Genomic DNA, 25,157 nt, shown 5'->3' with positions numbered 1-25,157 from the left:
GACCTTGTGACCTTTTCCCCTATGCATCTCCCCTTCTTATTCTTGCATCTTGAGTTAATTTACTGACTGGATAACAGCATTAAAATATTCAAGTGTAAATTAAAATGTAACTGTTGGGCTTCAGATTGGAGATCACTCTATCTTATTGTATGTGACTTGCTTCTTTATAGTGTTTTCAGAAATGTGCTTCCTGAGGATTTTGGATCAGAAGGAGATTGTGTTTTGAATTGAAGGCTTATAAGGTACAGACCCACACCAGATGATTTATTTAATACATCGAAAAGTGGATGTGCAGAAAGTTCCCTACAGGTTCTTAGCATCACTGTGCCAGGGAGTCCACATAAACTCAGTTATATAAGAACGAGCAAAGTGAAGTTGTTCATAAAACATTTTATTACCTTCAGTCTTTGCAGCATCTTCAGAGTTTAGATAATAAACCTTCATAGAAGTTACTAGTCTTTACCCTTTCACAGAACAATGATTCACATAGGTTCAAGCCACTTATTTTATTTCTCTTAATTTTAAAGGCAGAAGAAAGGGTTCTCTTTGTGATCTGTGTCTGGAGAGTCTGTTTTCCAAAATGCGGTCCTGTTGTTGCTCATCTCTGAGATGAGGTTGTCAAAGCGCAGGACTGTATAGGTATTAAACACAAGTTGTAGTTTAAAATTAAATGTGGGTCAGCTTCCAGTGGAGTATGTAATTGTTTAATGCTAAAGGAAAGAGCTTAGAATATCTTAGTTTATATTTTAAAGTGTTCCTTTTAGATGTTAATTCATTAATACCAGCAGTTTATTTTTATTCATATGACTTTTCATATGTAAGTAGTTGAAGCTGCATTATTTTAATCCTTTCTTTGGTTAGGAAGAAAAGAGCCTGCAGGTGGAAATCAGAATGACATACATATTGCTTCTTTCCCAAAAGGCATGGTATCTTTCTGCTGTGGATATGCTAAATATTAAGGTAGAAAATAAACCTCATTGCCTCATGCGTCAGAATACTGAAAAATATATGATTGGGTGATGCATGGAAAAATGTGATCCCTCTTAAAACAGAGCATACTTGTAGTGGAATTTGCCATGAGGCTGTTGTGGGCCTTTGGGGCTCTGCAGACTCTGCAAATTCTGTTCACTTGTATTATGAGCATTTAAATGTAGCTGGAGTCTTAGCTGTAGATACAGGGATAGCAGTCTTTGGAGACCCAGCTGTGTTGGTCTTAGCGTTTGCTTAAGTTTAGTGAAATGCTTTCTTACTCTTGCAGAATTTTAGACATTTTTAGGCTACTGAGTAAAAGTGCAGTGCCAAAGTTGCAGTTGCAGGGATATGTGTATTAAACAGGTATGAGCTTGCTTTGATATCGTTCAAGTTGCCAGACACAGTCCAGACGCATACTGGAAATGATGTTGTGTTGGTGTTAGATCAGGCTCGATGCTGTGCTACTGTGTCTGTGCGTGGCTCCTTGAATATGTCTGGCTGACATGTACCTGGTTGGAGGGCAGGCAGGCAAGCTCAGGTCTGCATGCAACTTACCTGAGTAGATTTTTCTTTAGAGACCAAAGACCTCTCTTTCAGTGCTCAGCCTAGCTTCATCAGCCTGGTGTCCGTGGCACCTCTTTAGCATCTCTGTGCCAGTCTAGCTTTTTCACTGCCTTGTCTTCAAGGGACTACGTGAGACTCTGAAGGGGGTTTGATCTTTGCTGAAATTGCAGATATGATGATAACTAGTCGGCTTTCTAGATGCTTGTCCTTAAGCAGGGATTAAGAATAGTGTTTTGTGGCTAATTGAGCATGATTGCAGATGTCAGAAAGCCTTCTTCATTAGGTGGTGAAATAATATCCCTGAAAGTTTCTTGCACCTCTACCATGAAGAGTGAGTTACTGCTATCTTAATTTTAAATCTGACTTCTGCCTGTTTGACTTTTTCCTTCCTTTGCTTGCTTTATTCATTTTTGCATATTTCTGTAACAGCTCTGGTTCTTTAGAGAATCTTCCATTGGACATAGGGGCTGGTGGGACTGGAGAATCTTGCTGCTGGAGATTTAGCTCTAGTGTTCTCCTCTGGACATGGATCAGGGTATGCAGCCTTGAATGAAAGGAAGGTTCAAGCTGGAGCTACAGTCAGGGACTGTAGGAATCAGTCATCCCTGTGCATCTTGTTTGATGCTTGGGAAGTCTGCATGGGTGTGAATACAGGTGAACTTGTGCACTAAGTGCATCAGGAGAGAGATGAATCTGATGTGTAAGTGCTGTGTCTGAGCTGTGCTACCTTACTCCACAACTGCAAGACTTGTGTCCTGGAGCTGGCTTGAGTATGGGATTGCTGTGCAGCACTGGAGTGTGCAGAATGCCTGAAGACTCACTGTGACACAGTTTTAACATGTGTAAAACCAGAACACTAGAGCTTACGCCTATCCCAAAGATGCTTGTGATGAGCCATGGAGGAAGGAGTCACTAGGTGAGGAGTTCTCACAAACACTTGGAAAATATGAAAGGACCTTTGTTACTAGGTTGGTGCAAAAAACCTCATTAGTAGAGTTCTTTTCCTGTACTAAGAGTTTCTAGAAAACTTTTTTCCAGCCCCAGATAGCCATGATTGGAGGGTGCTCTAATTTTCTTTAAAATGAAGTGAGGTAAAGCTAAACATTTGTTCTTGAATGATACAGGCTAAAACTCCCTTTTTCTCAAGATAAGGTCCTCTGCCTTATTTACTTTCTTTTCCTCTTACAAAAAGTGATTTAAGGAAGGCAGAATTTCAGTAAATAACCCTCATGGGTTATTTGCTGAAACCTGGTATTGGCTTCATTTGAAAACCTTGACTACAGTTGAAGAGACCAGTGGGTGTTTGAACCGCTGTAGCGTGAACATTGCTCACAGAAGGATGTGGAGCCTAGTGTCTAGAATTGAAAAGCTTTTTAGGAAGTTGGTGAATGCTCTAAACCAAAACACTTCCGATTTTAAGCTGGGCTTCAGATTTTAAGCTTACAGTCAAGAGGCAATGGGAACAGTGCAGGATGTCAGTGAATATGCTAGAGTTTGGCACTTGGCCTCACCGCCTCCCAGTGTCTGGAGGAGCAAGGAACTGTAGCTGTTTGTCCCGCTTCATCTTGTGAGAGGGTTAAAACTGTTTCAGCAAGGAGTAAGCTGTGAGTAGTTGCTGTAGTTGTAGAACAGACTTAAAAGCCTGAGGCTGAAGAGTGTAACTAGAGAAAGAGACTTTGCAAGGTGGATAGATGCTACCTTGGAGTCCAGGGCAGGTCTGCTGTTCAGGAGGTGCCCCCCTCTCCCAGCTGCCTGTTCCCTCTGCTTGCTTTGTACCAGGAATTGTGCTTGACAGTTCCTTTGCCTCGCTGAGTCAGTGTGCTGAGCCCTTAGAGTGAGGGGTTTGGGTGCAGATGGAGGGAGTGAGAGTGGGGGGCTGAGCGGGAGTGTGTTTTCAGCAGCAGTTGAGCATTAGACTGGCTGTGCCTTCTCATGAAGCTTCACCCCTAAGAAAAAGCATTTTGTCCCCTGCTTAAAGTCCTTCTTCCTGGAAATCATTCCTGACTTCTGTAAGCATGCCACTGCTGCATGCTAGCAGTCCCTCGTCTTTCTCAAAGCCAACTCCACTGAGGTTATTATCTCTTAAGAGCCATAAATGAACTCTTAATTCTTTGACTTTCATTCAGTGATGAAACTAACTAATTGATTCTATAAAATATATAGTACTTGTAGTATGACATATAAATGTGGCTGTTGGAACCTTAACATTTGCATTACTGAATTTAATTTTTTCGTCCCCCCCTTAATGCTTCACTAATAAACTACATAAAATGTGTTACTTGGATACATTCAAATGCATATTTCTTGGACATAAAACTACCGCTCAGTGACATGCCAAGTACCACTTCTCTCAGGTAACTAACATCTTGTAAATCCATTATTTGTGCTCCTGAGCACATGAAGAAATATCTGGTGTGAGCATTTAGGCACATTACTTTTTCTGTGGAATGCAATTCTGTACGACTTGTTGTCACATAGGTTTTTTTTCATCTTTACCTTTTTTTTTTCAAACAGATTATGAAAATATTTAGCATAACCCATGTATTTATTTGTCTGGAGGCTGTAGTGCCATAGTACATGTGCCCTTGTTATATCTGAGTGACTTAAATATTTTTGTGGCAGTGTTGTATATTTCCTGGCTAATTTGTAGGGAAAAAAAAGAAATCATCTTGCTGCTTTTAGCAAAAATTCAATAGAACGGAAGAGTAAGATCTAATATTAAGGCTTTTTTTTTTTTTTTTCCTAAGAACATATTCAGCAGTAAATGTACCAGCACATTATGGAGAATTACTATACTTACAGCTATTCTGCATGTATCTTAAACAAATGAACATTTTTTTTCCTCTCCTATTTGAAGCTTCATGTTTACTGACTTAGTAAGCAGAGCAGGGCTTTGGACTCTTAGACTATGGTGGCTGTAACAATCCTTTGCTTAATGTAGAGTGATAGTGTGAATGAACAAGGTTTTAATCTTCTAATACGGGAAGCTTTAATACGGTGCTGCCCGAATCTTACAAGAAGTTCAGGGATAGCTGAGCTGCCATTTAGGCTCATGTTAACTGTCGCCCTTCCCACTCATGGTCACGTAACTGACCCTTGGACAACCAGGATTTGCTTGCATGCTTTCCTTATGTTAATTTCGCATGTCAAGTTTTAAGCTGTGTTTTAAATTTGTCAGCTTCAAGCAAGAGGTGGTGGCCTCACGTGCACAGCAAGGGTTCTGCAGTGTGTAAAACACAATATGGGCATCTCTTTTATAGTACACTTTGCACCATGTGTGTGCTAAGCTTGGGAGTGAGTGCAGTCTTGCCTAGCTTTCCAGTGGGACTTACAATATGGCTGTGGCAGGAGTGAGGGTAGGTGCATGGCCATCCATCGTGTGCCATAAGGCTGTTTAGGGTACTCATTCCTTGTGCCAGCAGTGCTAGCTGGTGGGAGAAGAGGGTAAAATCTGTTTTGTGGGGAAGGGGCTGTTGGCAGCAAAGTGAATTAAGAGGGCTGTAAAAACTTGATAAAGATGGGACTGTCTGTTTTTATATTCTGCCACATAACATGGGTTTAAATGAATTTCCCTATAATTTGTCTTCAAATACCGACATTTAACTCTTAGACTGTATAAATGAACTGGCTTTTTCTAGAGTAAAATTCATGCCCTGCGTCCAGGCTAATATGTTCACCTACTATAAACATTACTGCCTATGGTTACAACCGGAATAAAAAATTCCTTTTATATACATCATAGCTGGCAGAGACTCCTGAGACCACCACAAATCACTTCAGCCTTTTGGTGCTCTCTGACGAAATGAACTGAAATGTAAAACAGCTCAGGCTTCAGGCAGGTTGGCTTTGGAAAGCAATTAGCTTGTTTAGACCATTGTTTGTACTGTCCTGTATTTCCAGGTGCTGAGCAAAGGTGTTCTAGGAGCTCTCTGGATCGATTTTAAACATTGGGGCTTAATAACCTCCCATTCCTTCCTGAAATGTTCTGCTTGTTCTCTGTGTAGCCTTTTCTTTAATGAAAAGAAAAACAAACAAAAAAACCTGGCAAGCCCCCTCCACGGAAGAACAAGAAATAGAAGGAAAAGAAAAAAAAAATCAGGGTCATAACAGGGAATAACAAAGCAGTGAGTTATTTATGCAGCCATGATTGGCAAAAATGATTGCAACATGAATTTGCCCAGAAGCAATGATTAGATCATAAAAATGTTAAGGAAATCTGTAACTCAACACCATTTTATAGATTGAAGAAGTTTTTGTTCCCTACCTTAATTGCAGTGACTTGTTATTAAAGTATTTATTCAGAGTAATCTCTTTGGACAGCGAGCCCTTATCCCATCTGCATGCATAATTAAAAGTGAGGGGGGAGAGAGGGGAGCATAAATGGTTTACCATGCTACATGAGCAAGGGAGGGAATTACACAATGACAGGTGAAGAGCAGATTTGTCTCCTGTTGGAATTTCAATGCTGCAAGCAAGGCAGGACACTGTTGCTTGTTAATATCCTTGCAAACACCACAGTTGCTGTTTCTCCAGATCACTGTCCAAAAATCAGTGCTGGTGTCTAAAAGGCCTGTAGCGCTGCATCTTGGCTGTGGGGTTTGGAGCCGTTGGTACTCAAGGATAGAGATTGGATTTGGGTATATGGGCTTGTGAATCCATTTCTGTGCTTAAAAATGGACTATTTACTTACTTGGCTGGCTATTTATTTATTTATAAATAAACATTGGTAGTGGCTGGCTTTGCTGAATACAAATCAGAGGGCTGTAATTGTTCCAACTGAAACAATGTCATCACCTGCCTCCTGCCTGTCCCTTTTCCAATGATAAAAGAATTTGGTGCAATTCTTCTTTTTCCACTCTCTGCATAGAAAGAAAGTTGTGCTTGAACATTCATCTCTAGGCAGATTTATCATCATTAGGCAGTACTCAAACACACACTATCTGTTTTTAAATTGAGCTGTTAGGGATCTAAATCAGATTTACACAGAGTAAGTTGGTATATATTTGATTCTAACTATTCGCTAAAGAGTGTTTTTCCTTAACTTTTGATGTCTTACCTCTGCAGCAGCAGTACAGAGAATGCCAGGAACTTCTGAGCCTTTATCAGAAGTACCTAGCTGAGCAGCAGGAAAAACTATCGCTCTCCCTTTCTGAACTCAGTGCTGCCAAGGAAAAGGAGCAGAAGGTAAGCTTTTTTTCCCCATCTCCTTTTTTTAATAACATCTTTGAAACATCTTTTCTCCTTTACTAGAATTTTAAGTGCATTGTCTTGCATTTTGCAGTGTTGAACACTGTTTCACTTCCCAGGACTCCTTCCCTTAATACATGGATTTCAGGGAAATGAACAAAAAGGCCCCTCACTTTTTGGGTCAATAAAGTGGGTGAAGTTAACTGACCACGTTGTAATGCAGTAGGAATCATAGGAACCCATGCCTTTGCTATGGAAAAAGTTAAGAAGCTGTTCTGTTTTCTGTCCTGTTTCTTAAATGGTAAAATAATTGCAGTCACTATAGATACACCCTTTCAGATTTTCACTGTGGCTTTTGATGATTGAAAAGGACATTACAGATGATGTATTTGGTCAATAAGAGCTTTCTCAAGTCTGTAAGGCAGCCCATCTGATTTGAGCTGTTTATAGAAGACCTATAATTATATATGCAGTTTAAAACCAGAAAATGTTGACTAGAGCTACAATATGTTAAATTAAGTGGTAAAATGTTTCTCAGATGAATGCTCTCCAAGCCTTGAAAACATGGTTGCTTGAGATTGATTTTTTTTTTTTTTTTTTTTTTTTTTTTTTTTTTGTTGTTTTTCCTGATAGCTAGGTACTTGATTTGCATCCCTGCTGTTAACAGATTATATCCTGGAAATGAAGGCTACTTATGCAAGTGTTCTACCTGATGTTCTTACCTGCTGTTCTCTTCCAGTAGTTTCCATCTGCAAATCTCCAGAGTCTATCCTACTTAAGGCTATGCTTTTTTTTTATAGGCTTGGTCCTTGATCCTTTGTTTTGCTGGAAGAGCCTTAAAGGCTTATAAATGGCTAGAAGTAAGGTCATCAGCACAGAGCGTCCAGAAGGTGGCCTGATTTAGGCCTCCCTACTAACAGTATTACACAGATCCTACTTCTGAGGAGTCCTGTGAAGGAACGAGTTATCTTTAATTCTGTTCAGGGAGCAGGTTGCAATACTTCTCTGACTTCATTGGCATCAGGATTGCTTTTTTTTTTTGTAAAATATGTTGTTGGACATTGAACTGTTTGTCAGGCTTTTAGGCTTTATAAACATTTTATTTCCACTCCTTTGTATTTTTATCTGCCATCCATTTTGTGATGACATTGAGTTCAAAACAAGAACCTTTTCCTCTGAGAATGGATGATGCCTGTGTTCTTGTCTGAGATATGCAACTTGCAGGGTACCTGGAAAACAGTCCAGAAGAGACCATGTAGTCCAACAGCAACATAGGAGCTGTGTTTGGGATGATGACAGTACTTCTCTCAGGTTTTGCTGTGCTTACCCTTTCACTGTTACTTACTTTCAACTGTAAATACACATATCTTAGCACCTAGAATAAAGGTATCTGGTGTAATCACATCTACAGTGCAAAAGTGTAGAAGCAGATAATAGGAAACCTTCAACCCATTAGCTGTCGAATCAACAGCTGATGGTACAGCAATCCACATTCATCTCCTCTTGTTCTTCTGTCTTCTGAATCACTCCATCAAAATATGTACAGACTTTTCTGAACTTATTTTCGGATTTCATGTGCAAAGTTCTATCAAGCTCGTGTTTTGTCCATCCCATTATTTCTTTTCTCCACTTTTGTCCACAAACACAAATTCAGATGGTATTGAGGTTTGCGTTGACATTTCAGCTATTGTTACCTAGTCTACAGCTCCAGCCTACCAGGTATGAAATTACCCTAGCCTAAGGGTAAGGGTAATTTCTCTAAGCTCTTAAGTTTTTTTTCCTTAGAGTTTGCAAAGTATTTCTAAAGTATTTTTAGTCTTCCTTTTCAATTTTCTTTCTGTGCAGTCCTGGTATTTATGAGCTCTTTATATCTTGAATGCTTTTGGCTTTACAAATTTTTACCTTTTTTCCCCCAAACAAGCACTTCTTGCTATGTTTCTCCTCACAGCTCAGAAACTGTGGAGAGATTTACAGGACTATGTCATTGTGTTTTCCCTAACACACTCATTACATGATCGCTATCAAAACTGAGGAAGAGTCACTGGGCTGCTTCTTGTTGGGCTATTGTGTTATTTTCACACACCTTTTTTTTGTTGCTGTCTTTTTGTCTCTTGTCTTAATACCTGAAGTGTGATCTCTTAGCACCATGATCGGTCTCTTCTTGCTCTGCTTGAGTGTTGTCGTAACACAGTAGTTCAGGCAGGCATAGGGCTTGCATTCTGGTGTCTGCCTCGATGGGGAATGCCACAGGGGAGATGCAGAGAGAGGGGTTTTTTGGGAGGTAAGAATTGCAAGAGGGACAGACCAAGAAGACTTTCCTCCTGTCTGAATGCAGCCCTCACCAGGTCTCTCTGCACTGCTGAAGCTCTTGTGTTCTCCTTTTTGTTTTAATCCATGTTTTAAGCCACCTTACCGAAATAATAGGCTAAAGGAAGTCTTTGTGAGTTTTGTTTGAATGCTGATCCTTTGGGAGTCTTTTTGCTATTGTTTGTTTTTGGCTGGGCTAAGGAAATCCTGGATAGGCTTTAAATCAATAGATGCTAGCTTGTTACCTAGTTTTCACTTCTTTGAACTGTCTAGGAGTGGTAATCAGTGTTTCCTATTTCAGGTGACTGCTGATGCTACCAGGGCATCTGTGCTTCAGCTTAAGGTGTCGTTCTGATTTTCCTGTGTCTTGCAGAAACATGAGGCTATACAGTTATATACTGTACTGAAGCACTTCTTTGTTCTGTCTGTTAGGAGATGTTGTTTTTGTTTGTTTTCATTTTCCCCTCTTTTTCCTACTTGATTGTTTTGATTCATTTCTATTGCTACACCTATATCTTAACATCCTTTGCTTTTCACTTGTCTGGCTCCCTTGCTGTTACTGTATAATGCTGACCATGAGCTGCCACTTTCCTTTGGGCTTCAGTAGGTATTTGAAAGCATCTCCTTTCACTGGTTAAATGCTGGGCTTTGTATTAGAATATGACAATTAACAGGTCAAGAGAATGGCAGCAAACATCTGTGGCATCGTTGCAAAAAGAGATGGAGTTGTATTAGAGGCAAAAAACTGCAGTAGACATATGCATGTGGCTGAAATGCAACTATATTGAACTAATGCAGATACTTTGGTCTTAACTTTTTGGGGGTCTGTTTTGATGTCACCTAAAGGTAGCAATAATTTTGAAACCATGTTTTCTTCTTAGCTAATATTGCTTCTTTATAACAAAAGTCAGCCCTCGAAATTTAAAGAAACATTCTGGTAGTAGTGAAATAAAATTGCTGGGAAGGTGGTGGTGAGATGATTTAAGACTGAACTCTCATGGAGTCAATAATCAGTAACTGGAACATGGAGCTTCCTTTTTTTGTGAGATAAAGTTAATTCCATTTGAAAAGATACTTAAGGTGACATGAATTGAATTATTCAAACTGGCCTTCTCAGCATTAACTCTAGGTTAATATCTCATGATGCCTCTGGTTTCATTATAGGAGTTTTAAGTACATAACTTTTTATAATAAATTCAATACCTAGAAGCCGAACTGAAATTGGTTTACCTTCTACCAACCCATAAAAAGAAGCATTAATTGTAAAGTGAATATTAAAGTGGTCACTAAAGTTGACTCAGACAGATTCAGAGAGATAGCTCGTGTGTAAAGGAAGAGCTCTGCTGAACAATAGGCTCCTGCCCTGACAGTAATAGAAAATACCATCCATATTAAAATGTAGTTAAACCTCTTCTATCAGAAATGATTTTTGGATGTTCTCTCTGCAGCTTCCAAATGTTCAGTCTTTGCCATTTTCAGAAGCTTTACACGGAGTTTTTATTGCCCTTGTTTTAGGTGATCAGGTCTGACCTAGTTGCAAAGTCAGTACTTCACTGCCACCTCTAATAGTGGCAAGAATCCAGTTTACACTGGCAAGTCTCTGGCTGATGAGTCTGTAGATGTTCTGCAGTGTAAGGTGGGACTTGAGTCACAAAAGTTGGATTCATGGCTGAGTTTCTTCAGGACTGGGATTCCTGAGCTACTTCACCTAAAAGAAAGATAATACCTGTAGTCTCAGCATTGCCTATTTATGTTAATCTTTGAATTTACACGTGCAGCTGGCAGCTTTTGCTTCTTATTTGTGGAAAATTACCAATGCATCTGTTAATTCCCTTGATTTACGTAGATTCTTGTTGTGTGTTTCTTTTAAGCTTTGGTTCTCCCTCCCAGTGTAAAAATGGCACAGATACGGGGTGGGATTTTAGACAGAAAGAAATACCAATAACTCATTTCCAGTGGGATGTCTGCTCTCCCTTCTTCTTGTGTATTATGTTGTCTGCCTCCTGTTTGGTGTTTTATATTTTGGTAATGCCAGAGGCCCTCATCAGGAACAAGGTACTGTTGTGTGCTAAACACTATGCATGCATACTGAAAGACATGGTCTGCTTTGAGAAGATCGTAAAATCTTAAGATTAACATTTGGGAGAGGCTATTTCTTTTTTTTATGTTTTTTGTTTACCTTTTTTCTGTTAGTATTTCCCTTGAACCTCTTGTTCATCTTAAAAATCATTGATACAGTTGTGGTGTCTTTTCACAAGTCCAAAGGAAGCCTTCTCCTGCAAGCACTAGAAAGCGTTGCTTTCTTTTTGTGTCAGTGACTAACATTCTTGTCCGTATCATTGTAATTTTTTTGTTGTTATAAGGGTGATTACATACTAAATCTTCAAACATTGGTTATTTGTTTTGGTTTTTGTTTGTTTCTTTGAAAAGGATATTGAAACAAGTCGATCTTCAGGACACCTTTCTCTTCTGATTGTTCCCAAACTTTCCCAATCCTCTGTTTTTTTTTCAGCACGGGTCACCTTTAAATACATACTTACTTGCTTAAGGAAAAAAAGAAAATCCCAGATATGCAAAGGGTTTTGAATGCTGTAAGGTAAACCTGCATGATAGAATTGACTTTGTCTGTTTACCCAGCTGTATGGGAACAATGGATGAGCCCATCTGAAAGATACTTGAGAACTGGGATAATAAATAAAGAACTAATTTGGCTGGGAACCCAAGGGTATTGGAATAATTTTACAAGGCCAGACAGAGACAGAGTTTTAGCTTGAGTAAATATCGGGAATAGCCTTGCTTTACCAGTGTTACATTCAACAAATCCTCTGATCTCTCTCTGTGCTTCTCTTATCTGTAAAAAGAAGATAATGTTTTTGTCCTTATTCTTTCTGTTTTCTGCTGAGAATGTCAGGTTTTGGGTGCTGATTAGCAATAATATTTCAAACTTAGGGTTGTCTTGAGTAGACTACCTTGTAATAGGATGAAAAAAAATATTGTTTTTTCCTTTCACCTCTAGGTTACTAAGTCATAGTTAATTTACCTGTCTTTTCTAAAAAATGCCAACACCAAACGTCAATGCAGACGGACATAAATATTTAAACGAAAAGGAACCATCAGTGTTGAAGTATCTGTGTATTGCTAGCATTCACAACAGAACTCCACCTGCACTCGATCTCCTGGAAATGTGTGCCATAGTAGAAGTGAATAAAAGCCCCCTTTACTTGCACGCTGTGAATGATGCTGTGTATTCGTGGCGATAAGCACTTTACTCTCAGCTCACTGCGTAAGTGAGGTCTGAGCAGTTCACTGCTTAACTGAGATCTGTGCCAGTTCACCATCTCTTTGTTCTATTGTCTTTAATCAGCCTTGTCTCTAGTCTCTTTAGGATCTTTTGATTTTCTTTTTCTTTTCTCTAAAGATGCCTCTTTTGGTTTTATCCATTTAGTTTTGAAAACTGTCCCTCCTGTGGAAATCTTTTCTTTACATGAACACTCATCTCTGGTATATATTTTCATTTAGGGGGATAAATCTGGAAAGATAGTGCCTCCTTTCCTGCAAAACATTGTCCTGGCTTTATAGACTTCTGATGATACTGTTACTGTTGTGAAATGATGTCTCTGGATTTTATGAGAATTTAAGAAATTTGTAGCAGGACTGCCTGTCCTTGAGAAGCACTTTACAAACTCAGATCAGATATTGCAGTTTCTTCAGTATAACCCTTGTAGTGGCCCTTGAGAGAGAGAGCATTGTGACCACTCGCCAGCATTCTCTCAATCTCCCTTTGAAGTAAGAGTAAGGCTTCTTCAGTGAATGCAAGGCTTCATAAGACTGCGCTTGCATTCAAAGGTTTTGTATTATGCTTGAGGAAGAAAAGTTCAGTTCTGTCCTTTCCTTTGTGGAGTTACCTGTTTACCTGACAGTTATTAGGAGTGCAAACATCCCAGCTGCCTACCCATATGCTGGCACTTTTGTTTGCATAGTCCATTTAACCTGTGCATATGCCCTTTGCTTCTGCTGTCTTTGGCCTTTTTCAAAAGCTAAGACTCTGGAAAATGAGTTTCTTTGGAACTTCCAGCCTCCTTGATTCACCAGTTCCTGGTAATGGACCTCTTAAATTCCCTAAGTCCTGTATGCTGGGATCAAGATTACATTCCTCAAGTTCCTGACTTTTTGAAAACCAATGCTGGAGACTTGTAAAGCTTAACTGAGAAAGTGACCCAATGTAACTTTGAAGATGGCCTTGGCTTGATGAGTTTTGGACCAGATAACTAGCGGAGTTCCCTTTCAACCTGAATTTTTCTGTGACTCTTATTTTGTATTCAGTCTTCACCAACCCCTCAAGAGAGAGAGATCATCATGTGAGAACCTGTTTTGGTAAAAAGTGAAAATGCTTCTCCATCATTAGCAATAGTCCAGCAACTGAGCCCTTATTTCTTTAAGTGGAAATGATTAGCATTGCTATTTCTTGCTACTGAGACTAACAGACGATGTAGACTAGTCTGGGACTTCAGAACTTGAATATCTTATCAGTTTTAATTCTACATAGTCTGATATTAGTGATGATTATTTTGAAAGATTAATTGGTTACCATCTCTTGCCTGCAAAGCACACATTTTTGTGTTGATCAGGTTGTTTAATTAGAGGTGTCTTTATTTAATGAAAGCCAGGTGATTATCAGTTCAGGGCACTATAGGTTGGTCTTTGTATGGCACAAAGATTTTTCATGAGAGCCAGGGCTATAATTTTCTTTCAGCTATGAAGGTGGGAATTCGTTATCTGTCTGTACCAGGATGATTGCCTGCAGAAATATCTCTTCGAGTCAGTTCTGAATACCCTAAGATTTAGCTTGAGTTTTTCATTTTGAGCTGCAAAAAGTTAAAACTTAAAGTTTTTCTGAGGCACAGTTTGCCATTTGAAGTTTATAAGGACTCTCCTCCTGGGATTTTTATCCACCATAGGACAGACACAGCTGGACTAATTTCCCTATATAAGCAGATTATATCTGGTGAGGTGGCATCAGCACAGACTGTGTATCTGTGGCATTTATTACAAGACTTCATACATGTTGCATGTAATTATAGTTTAGAACAGCCTGGTTACCTGTCTCTGATCCACTGAACGCATTAAATATCATTGCTCAGCAATTTCTGGTTGCCATGTATTCACAGAAGATGCTAGAAAATGTCTGGAATGTCCCACTTTCACGTGTATACTAATACATATGTCTCTTCATTTTTGAAATACACTTTTATGATTGGGACACAGGTGGAAACAGGCCATGCAGACAGTCAGGACTGTTATGTGCCACCAGTGATTCATAGTACCATCAACACAAACAGGGATATATGAGTTTCTCCCATCTATGCAAGAAAACTGTCCATCTGAAACCAAAGTAGTCAAAGTTAACCACTCAAGTGGCTGAGCTACTTCCCAAGATCTAGAGTAGGGGAAAGCAAATGATGTCTCCTGACCTGTTTTAGAAGTCTGGATTACCTGGAGGTTGGTCTCTACCTTGAAATGAAGTAATTTCTAGTAATAGAAATGTAATAGATGCATTTGATTCTATGTGACATCTTTCCCCATCTGTTCTGTTCTCTATAAGCGACAGCAATCCTGCCGACTGGAACAGGCCAAACAAATTTCTTCTGTTTTCTGGAGTGTAACTTCAAAACCTCTTCTTATTTTGTGGAGTTATGTCAGAAACATAAGTACCTTAGTTAAGACTGTCAGTTTACAGTGCATCTGATGAAAGTCTCAGCTCTAGAATTTCAGACAGAGGACTTTTCACAAAGAAGTAAGGACCTTGGCACCTTCTGTGGCTAGGTCAAGGACCCACTCTTGCAGGCTGATGTCGCTTTCAAACCTCAGCAGAAAAACTTTTGCTCACAGTCATATCCAGAATGTCATTTGAGTCAGGAACTGTTTATGTTCATGGTTACAGAAAGTGAGACTGAAAATTTTAATAGAGAACTTGTCTCTTTGAATGAGCACATAAGGCTGCAAAGGTTGAACAGCCTGTGAGCAACTGAGGTCACTCTTCTGGATTTCAAGTGACAGCTGTGGAGATGACTTCCTGAGATCCATACATTCATCACAAAAAGCACAACATTCCACTGTTAATGCAGCTTCTTGGCACAAACTTCCTTTTGGACTTTTATCCTTCAGTTCTTGTTCAGTTAGGCAGTCTGGGACTCCTGGCAATTCATGGTTGTGGAGTATTTAAGTGTTCCTTGTAATGAGTGTGTATATTTAGGCATGGGATTGAAGGAGACAGAACAGGAACTTTTGCATTAGGTGTGGGTATGCTGCCTTGGAGTCCCTAGAGATTTTGAGGCTGAGAAGGATAGAGCATCCGGGATGCACAGTATTGTTCAGGTAGTAGCATGAATGTCCATATATGTGGAGAGACTTGCTTCTGAGCAGCCCTGCTAATGCAGAAATCTTCCTGTTCTGTGTACCCGGGTGCATGTGCAACCATCATGTGAATGTATAAACAGATTGACTTGTAACCTCTTGTTTTTCAAACCAATACGTTGCACTACATGAAGACACAAACCTATGGCTGGAGTAGCAGCACACGTTCAGGATTCACACTTGAGCTGATATGCTTGTAAGCAAGCTTTGAATATAGAATCATAGAATAGTTAGCGGTTGGATGGGACCTTAAGATCATCTAGTTCCAACCCCCCTGCCATGAGCAGGGACACCACACACTAAACTATGTCATCCATGGCTCTGTCCAATCTGGCCTTGAACACTGCCAGGGTTGGAGCATTCACAACTTCCTTGGGCAACCTATTCCAGTGCCTCACTACCCTCACTGTGAAGAGCTTCTTCCCTATGTCTAACCTAAACTTCCCCTGTTTAAGTTTAAAGCCATCACCCCTTGTCCTACCACTAGAGTCCCTAATGAAGAGTCCCTCCCCAGCATCCTTGTAGGCCCCCTTCAGATACTGGAAGCTGCTCTGAGGTCTCCACGCAGTTTCTCTTCTCCAGGCTGAACAGCCCCAACTTTCTCAGTCTATCATCATATGGGAGGTGCTCCAGTCCTCTTATCATCCTCGTGGCCCTCCTCTGGACTTGCTCCAGCATCTCCATGTCCTTTTTATGCTGAGGACAAATATAACAACATAACACTGTCTCTGGTTGTGAAACTGTATTTTCTACTTTTTCTAAATCTTAACGCAGAAATAAGAGACAGTTTTGGGTTTTTTTTTGTTATAAATTGTTTTATTTTTTTTTAACTTGAACCATACTAATTAATCAACTGATGTCAGGCTCTTGAAACATTTTCTTAGGTCCTTTGTGTAGATTCTTCAGGTAAAATCAGAGTATGTCTGGAGGAAGTCCTTTTTACTTGAGGAAATGAGAGTTCAGACACATACGCAGAAAGGTCTTTAAATATTTAGGCCTTAGCATTTCATTTTATCCGTGGGAATATTGTTAAAGGGACATGAGAAGTTTAGATTAATATTTTTCATTACTTGTGCTGACCAGGAGAGTTCTGCATACAAGTGTGCTACTGAGACAGCTGCTGTGGTCTACCAGGTAGGTGAGGGCTGGCAAGCAGATGAATTGGGATCTAATTCTGTTCTGTTACTGTCTTGCATTAAGTTATTTAATTACTTTCTGGCTTAGTTTTTTGCTCTTTAAATAGCAGATGATGCCCACTGTTTGTTAGAGCATGTAAGATTGGTGAATTTAAAATGCTGTGTAAATGTAAAGATTAATTGTTGGTCTAGTTAAGAGTATAGATACTGTAAGAAGAGCTCAGTTGCTCTGGGACTTCTCCATACATATATTATTTCATGGAAAAAGGTAGTCTTTTTGTCTGTGTTGGGTTAGAACAAGTACTCAACATGGCAGAAAACCTTCTGATGCTGTATGACACAAGGCAGATAGACAAATTATTTGATTCGCTTCATGACTGTGTTTATTCATTAGAGGTAAAAAGGATCACATCATCTGAAATGAAGAGCCTGCACTCCTGTGAGTAAAATACAAGAAGAAAACACTAGAGTCCTCTATTAGCTAGACACACACCTATGCATTCTTATTATCTGTTTCTTTAAGTATTAATTCTAACAGTTCTTCCAAAATACTATTGTTGTAACATACTTAAAAAAAAGTAAATGTAGACAATTACAGATTTGCTTTTAAAAATGTATTTCAAAACTTGTAGGTTTTTTTTAGTACTTTGTCAGTGAGACCGTGTAACTCAGTGAACACTAGAATATTAGAAAGTTACTCCCTGTTTCCTTCTTCCTAACAATGTGTGTGACAGGAGCCTCAGTCACTCTTGGGTCTCTCTGTAGAAAGCAGCAGTGAAAGTACAAGGCAGATGACTCAGTTTAGAAGAATATGTGCATCTTCTTTCTGAAATCCTCATTATGTTATCAAATAGCAAGATACTCCTTTTACTTTTTTGTTTATGATTAGATGGCATCATCACGAACGCAAGGATTAGACGGCATTAACACTGAACACAAAGAGTACAATCCTAAGTAATAAGACCATGTTTTCCTTGTGTGGCTTGTTGATTTTCATACATATTGTTAATGCTGTGTACATGCTGAACTAATCCCTTGTGTTAAAATTGCTAAATATTATAAGTATTCCTTTTAATTTGTTGTTGACCTTCTGGACCCATGAGTCTAAACTTCTGTGTGGGAGCATATTCCAGGTGGCAGGCTGCCAGACAGACCTGGCAAAACCAGGGATGTTCATTATTCCCTTTTAACTTTTTTCCCCTAACAGAAGAAAGTAGGTAGGTTGAAATAAGAGATGAATACTTCTGTTATAATAAATTAGTAAGAAAGAGTTTAAGAATATTACGGAAATGTTTTTAAAATCTCAGAAATACTGTAAAATGCAGGGCTGACTGTTTTTAAAACAAACAAAAGCCCAGGTGAAAAATCTCTCCTTGTCTAGTGAAGGTGGTAGTGAAATCACAGGGTTTTTTTCCCTGTGTTAGTGAAGGAATCTTTCAATATCATAGTTTGACTTGAGACACGAGTGAGAGCTAAAGTGGGACTTTCCAGCCATCATGATAGATGAGCTGTTTCACACTGGTAGGGGGAGAAAAAAAGTGCATCTTACTGTCTTCTGGGAGCAAATGCAATTCAGTTATTTGGGTGGCAGATGCTGCCTTGAAGTAGGAAACATCTCACTATCTGTGCTAGCAAATGTGAGCCAGTGTAAGACCAGAAAGTTGCTGGTACATGTGACAACTCCTCTAGGACCAGAGGCCAATATGCTCTTGGTGCCTGCACGAAGCCTGGCACAGAGTTGGGAGCGCTGCCACCAACACAACTGTCACCGCTGTGGGATGAGAAAATTTCCCTTCTGTGATGGCCATATTCAAGTAATGAAGATGTAGATACCCCTAAAAGTAAAGCTGTTCCTCCCGGAAACTGGTCCTCCCAGTCACGTTTTTTGCGTGTCCTTACCTCTTTTCACAAAGGGGCAATTAAAATCCTGTGTCTGCCAAATTTAATACATTCTGTCTACCTAAATATTTCCTGTCATCTCAGTTGAATGTGGCATTTTCCGGTTCTTTTTATCTTGCAACTGCTTAACTGTCACACGTTCTCTCTGAGCTGGCTAAATGTCGAGGGTGGAATAAATTATTACTCACATACTGTTATTTGTACAACTGTAGTATTTGGGTTGGGGACCAACACCATCTTGTGCTATGTAGGCATCTGAATCTAAATCTGAAAGATGGTCACTAAGCCAGAGAAGTCACGATGTCGAAGTGTTGAAGCATTTTTTTAAGACTAGTTGGAGATGAAAGCTGCTTTAAAGATAAATGTAGAATGATTATATTAAGTGCTGCTTACTGATATATTTCTTGCATGAATTTGATTTTCTATTTACATTGCTTCCTGAAAATGCCATTGTTAAAAAGAGTTCTGACATCTTATTTCCCTTATTGCTGTCTCAGTAGCATTTTATTTCTGATGCTTTAATAACTCAGTGTAGACTGAAAGGATAAAACTGAGGGAATTGACTGAACTAATTAGACCCTGATTTGTCTGGCTGTCCACTGTCTGACAAACATGTCTTTGACATAAACAGAATAAAACATTTTTGCCATTAGCCACTTACAAATAGCTATTTTGGCAGAGCTTTGAAACTATTGAATTCTCAGGGCATATTGTGCTGGGTGAGGCACCAATTCAGGGTTTTTCTTTTGCCATTGTGACTCCTTCTTCCTGTCTGTGCTGAAGTAGAGTCATATTTAGTCGCTTCACAAAAACTCTAAAGTAGTTAGCGCAGTTATCACCCTAACAAACTGAGTATTTCTGAGAAAGTGGAAATGTTCCCATTTCAATTTCTGGTTAATGACACACTTGAGTATGGGATCTGAAATGTCAGTCTTTGTATTTTCAAACCTGTAGAAACTTGGATAAAGCTTATACATAAGAGCAATCAACTCTGATAGCAGTAGGCTAAATATCGGTTTCTGAAAATAAATTTTATATGAATCTATTCTCCAGACAATTTGACTTTTAAATGTTTAAAAATGTGACATCTTTATGTAAGTGAATACAGATTGAGGCAGGAGCTATAAAAACTTGAGGTTTCCGTGCATCACCTACTTTTCACTATCACCTGTTAAACAGCACGACTAGATACAATGCAGGCTTTACTTTCCATTGCAGTAATTTACTGCCCTTCTGACCTATAAACAGATAACTGTTAGCATGACTTGATACTGTTAGATGTTTGGATACATTCCGGAAGGTAATTCAGGTTTTAAATATTGTATGTGTGAAAGGTTTTACAACCAGCATTTGGAAAACGGCAGCATTGCATTTCCTTGAGCAGTGTTCTGGGAATAATGATTTGTCACTGCAGCCTTGTTACTGGACTTCCTGAGCAAGAGTCCTCTCCTTTCACCTCCTCCTGGAATGCTGTATCCTTATGTGAGGGCCACTGAAGAATTCATGAAGTGCCTTCCTTTTTTTTTAGTGCTTTCCTGAAAAATGACTTCACTATGATCTGCATGCAGAAAGTTTTTTGTTACCTCAATTATTGATTTATATTTAAAACTTCATTGCAGTATGGGGGAGATGCTCCATTAGAGAATTTGGGAGTGAATGTGAGTTCTGTCCTGCATCTGCTACTGACTCATTCTGTGACCTGTGGATAATTACTTCATCTTTCTGTGCCTAAGTTCTCTATTTGTACAGTGAGGTTAACAATGCTTCCTACCAATGCTTGTAAAGCTTTTCAAGTTCAGTGCATGAAAACCACAAGTACAAAGCATTGTCGTGAGTCATAATGGCATTACTCCTTTACTCCCAAGCCCTCTATTGAAATAAGCACAGTTGTGCTAGAGTGGTGAATCAAGTCTGTTAATATTTTTTTTCTACTTTCAAGATATGAAATAGCCATATGAGGTGCTCATGCAAAATGGCAAACCATTTAAATGCCAACAGGGTCGTTAGTCTTATCACATTGCTGCTTTTGAACTCCACTTTTCCTTTTGGTCAGAAATAAGCCCAAAGACCTCAGGCGAGAACATGAGTTTTCACATCTCAGCAAATTCATTGTGCAGTAATGGGCCTAAATTGTGCCTGTTCATAGAAATCAAAGTATTAGCACCAGGTAATGGTGCTGGCTAGGTAGTGGGCTAATGACCAGTGAGTACTTGGTGAGGTCCACTCCATCATTGCCAATCAGTTTTTCAGAGATGATAGGAGCCAAGGAAATAATCCTGTAGATTGCTCTCTGAAGAGAGTGTCCCCCTTGAAGAAGAGTGCATGACTTCCTAAAGAAACCTGATTTAGAAAAGAAACTAAATCCTCATTTCTTTTATTAACTCAATTTTTAAAGCTTGTTTTAGGACACAATGAGAAGAGGGCTAATAGTAGTCAACAAATAATTTACTTGGTAAGCCAATATAGATAGAGAATGATTGAAGATAAGCAGAAGACCTCTGATATTTACATAATTTTTACCTAGAGCACTTGTTGTAACTTGTTTGTTACAGAAGTTATTACCTGGAGATTAATGGTAAATGGGAATATAAGACTAGAATGAGAAAAAGACAACGTTTTGAAACAGGTAGATGTGTTCAAGCAGAGGAATGGGGAGATGACATAGCCATGATCTGATGATATTTATAGGCTATGATAATGCTATCTTCAGTAGATACTCCCAAGAGAAGAATTCATCTGGGTTATTGTTTCTTGAGAGGGTAATCTTCTCTGATAAGCATTGTGAAAATTATCTGTAAGTGCATGTAATGTTGGTAAGAGGGCTTTTTGAATATCTAGAGTTGGTATTTCTCTTAAACTTGAAGAAACTCTGACATTTGCTTTGTAAGTAAGGGTACGTATGTGCTTTTCCTACACAATGGGTGTCATGAAGTTTGCCAAGTTCAGCTTCCCATCAAAGATGAGAGCATTTAATGAGAAAAGGCTTTTATGCTTTTGTGCTATGCTTGAGAGGGGATGTGGGCGGGGAGTAAAATGGTTGGAAGAACACTAGAAAGTTTGCAACACAGGTCAATGAGGTCCTCTGTAATGACAATAATTGTTAGGAAGGTTTTAAAATACACTTAATCAGTATTGGGATTATAAAGATTTAATATCTGACAGGCAGAGATTGCCACATAGCTGTAATTAGAGAACTTGTTTAGGCAGAGGGAGATCTCTGCTGAAGTAGTCAAGGTTGGGTTAGAGTTTGACCATGGCCCAATTTTACGTCTTTAAGATTTTGAAGGCATACTGGGATTTGAGGATGTAGTTATGCTGGATTACTGAGTTGAAATTAGTTTTTCCGACATCAGAAGCAAGTACAACACACTCATAGTTTTACTAAAATATTGATAAAAAGTCCTTTCATTCCTCAAACACTTTTAAAATGCTCTTTCCAGCAAGATAATAACTGTAACCTAACAATTTTATATGCATAACCTTCTGTAGGCCGTACACCATGTGCAAGCAGAAACGGCATGTTGTAAAAAATCATTGTCGTTGTTTGTATTGTGATAGTGCTTAGAAGCCCAAGCTCCATTCTTTCAGGTTTAGCATGAATATTAAAGGAAGATAGAGGCTTCTGGCCCACGCTGCGATTTTGCAGAAGCACAGCTTGACGCTTGCACCAGCACATCGGTTCTATGCTAGGCAGTCAGGCAGTGACATCTAGCACTTTGGCAAAGGAGCCAGTGGCGTTCTGCTGCTAAGCATGGTGCCGTTCTGGGTGACAGCATCCTGAGCCTGGACATACATGCAAACTGCTGAGAGAGATGCCAGGCTTCATGAACTGCTGTAGTAAACTAGAAACCAGATTCTGAGATTTTCTAGTTTATTGGTGTCACTGCGGAGATGCTGGGAAACAGAGGGACCGCAACCATTAATCTTGGAGTCATTTAGGCAGATGCTGCACATGTAAATGAAACATAGTTCCTGTCCCGTAAAGCTGACAGTCTGGGGTACAGGCAACAGTGAAAGGAAAGAAAATACGTAATGATGATAGGAGGGATGGAAAGACAGGGTGGCCACAGAAGCGTATTGCCATATGAGCTTGCTGAGTGCACAGCGGTGCTCTGTGCCTGCCTCGCTGTTATCTTCTAGCAGTAGTAACCAGCAGTTGTTGTTAGTCCTAGCAGGGCTTGCTATTCTGATTACAATCTTGCTTTTCCCCCTCAGCTTGGATTCCCATGTAATTTTAGCAGTATTCTTATGGAGAACTGTTAGAGAAAGATAGGAAACGAATGTTTTATGGCAGCTCGAATCCGTGCTGGAAAATGGCTTAAAATATTCTCTTTTAACCTGAGCGCTTAGTGCGATATTTGTGGCAATCAGAACGCAGAAAATAGGGATGCTTTGTTGCAGAGTTAATAAAGAAGACTTTAGCGTGTGCAAACCCTCGGTCGCAGTTACACTAGTGATCAGAAGGTGCTTATTTTCCTGTCTTTCAGTAAGTCCTTCCCTGCTCATCCACTCTTGCAAGAGCATTTTCCGTATGTGGCAGATGAGGCAGGGAGGAGGGGGCCTGTGGGTGATCACATGCTGGGTCACTGCTGAAGAAACAGTCTTTATTTGTTGTTTGATATCAGAAGCGAATTACTCAAAGGCATGCTTGTGCTCTGTTTTCGTCAGGTACCTGAGCCTGCTCCAAATGGGCTGATATGTTGTACCGCATAGTGGTATTAGCTCAGCTCCCAGAAGCAGTAGAGCTGCATCAGTAATTAGTTCTTCTCAGTAAGCTTAATTAGCAGGCTCAAGCAGATACTGCACTGACATGGATACTTAGCTCCTGGTTCCCGAGCCAGCTTAAGTATGCATGCAAGAGCCAAGCACTGTGTAGTGTGGACTTAAAGTTTTGCTGTCTCTGCTTTATTTCATTTACAAACCCGATTTTAGTCTCCTTTTAAACCTCTTTCCTCAAACTGTTGCTAAAACCAATGCCTTTAGGGGTCCTTTTTACCTGTAGGAATAAGCAGTGGCCCAAATATGTCTGATTAGAGAATACTTCTTCTGATTAAAATCCACTGATTAATTTTTCAAACGAGTTTTCATTGCATTTATTACTTTTTTTAAAAATCAAAACCCATTTTAGTCATCTTTTTAGGCAGGAGATGATTTATAGAAAATGATCTTAGTGTTTATTTGAACTTCCAAATGCAATAAATCTGCTCGGTATTTCAATAGCATGCTTATTAATAGAACACATTATTCTGTTCAATATTGCATTGTCTTTAAAATTTAGCAGAGCATTAGTAGTAATGAAGCTAGTTTAAATCAATATATGCCTGTTATGAAACCATCTACGTGAGGAAGAAAATTCAAAAATTTGCCTGTAGCACAATAGCTGGATGATAATTGCATAAAAAGATCTGAAAGAAAGACTTTCAGGGAAGTTTTAGTTTCTAATTTAGGATGTGTGCAGATCACAATGTATTAGCATTACTTTTAATAGAAATATTTTCAGGACTAAAAAAATTTACCAGCAAGTACTTTGATTGCTGAGAATGAGATTTTAGTCTCGCTGGCAATACTGAAAAAGCTCCAATTCATTGAAGTAGGCTTTATAACTACACAAAGTGCAACGACTGAAATGAGTATTGTGGATATGGTCCAGAAAATACCACAGATATTTTTCTATTCAGTTGCAGAAATGGTGTGAAAAAAACAAGTACGCAAAGAAAAACTAAAATTAGATTTAACATTCTCAGCTTGGCAATCGCGCGCTTCCATTAAATGTATGGGCCAGAATTTTTATACTTGGATGTCTAAAATTAAATGCCTGAATAAAAGACCTGATTGTAGAAAGTGCTTAAGCACAATGTTTGTTGAGAGATGCATGTCCTAGTTCTGATAGTTTTAGTTTTCTTGGGTTACTGTCAGTTCATTTAACTCGGTTTTGCCATAAAACACCTAATTCTCTTAAGTGTATTGAGTGCTGCTGGAGTGTGGGAATGTGCCCTGTGCATTGTGCCCTTGCAGCAGAGCCAGTGAGGTAGGAGGAATTCCATGGCACACATACAGACCTTTGTTTCACCACCGAATATTCTGGTGTAGTAAGGATGCAGAGGGAAGACCATTTAGAGTTAGACCTCTAATACCATCTGAAAAGCTCTTAAAATGTGAAAGGCTTGCAGGGTCAGCTGCCTGGTTTCCACTTTTGAGAACTAGACTATGCCTCTACACAACTTGGCTCTCCAGTTTCAAAAAGGCAGCTCCCGTTTGCATCTCCATAGTGTGCTTGCTAATAATGCTCTCATACTGCAGACTCGGTGGCTTTTTAATGTGTATTTTGTGGTGTATTGGCCACAGTTTTCTGCACTGGTTTCAGCTTGCTTAAATCCCACAAAAATATCCACTATCTGCCCCAAAAGAACCCAAATCAAAACAAAAAAACCCTCCATCAAAAACCCCAACCCAAACCTCCAAACACCCTCACCTGAAACTGTGAAGCAGAGGAAGTAATTTGCACCTCTGTTCGGTATTACACTCCATCCATGGAGCTGGAGGTCTTCAGAAAACATTGTCTCACAGTGCTTTCAAGAGATGGGTAAGTAGTAAACTGTTGCAAATGGGTACCTTGAGTCATAGACAAGGTTGAGTGATATACTGTTGAGATATCAGTAGAAGAGACAGATGAGTGAC

General features: G+C 39.4%; 1 protein-coding gene across 1 annotated transcript in view; it reads left to right on the top strand.

The window, feature by feature from the left end:
- The window catches only part of KIAA1328 (KIAA1328 ortholog), a 140,175-nt gene that overhangs the window by 58,554 nt on the left and 56,464 nt on the right, over positions 1-25,157 (top strand). The window contains exon 6 of the mRNA XM_010015451.1: positions 6,593-6,720. Within this exon, the coding sequence (XP_010013753.1) occupies positions 6,593-6,720 (128 nt within the window). The remainder of the gene's footprint in view (positions 1-6,592; positions 6,721-25,157) is intronic.

The sequence above is a fragment of the Nestor notabilis genome, unplaced genomic scaffold (genome assembly GCF_000696875.1).
Source record: "Nestor notabilis isolate BGI_N333 unplaced genomic scaffold, ASM69687v1 scaffold5305, whole genome shotgun sequence".
NCBI classification, from domain to species: domain Eukaryota; kingdom Metazoa; phylum Chordata; class Aves; order Psittaciformes; family Psittacidae; genus Nestor; species Nestor notabilis.
Note: the sequence above shows the minus strand (reverse complement) of the source record. Positions and strands in the feature narration are given on the sequence as shown.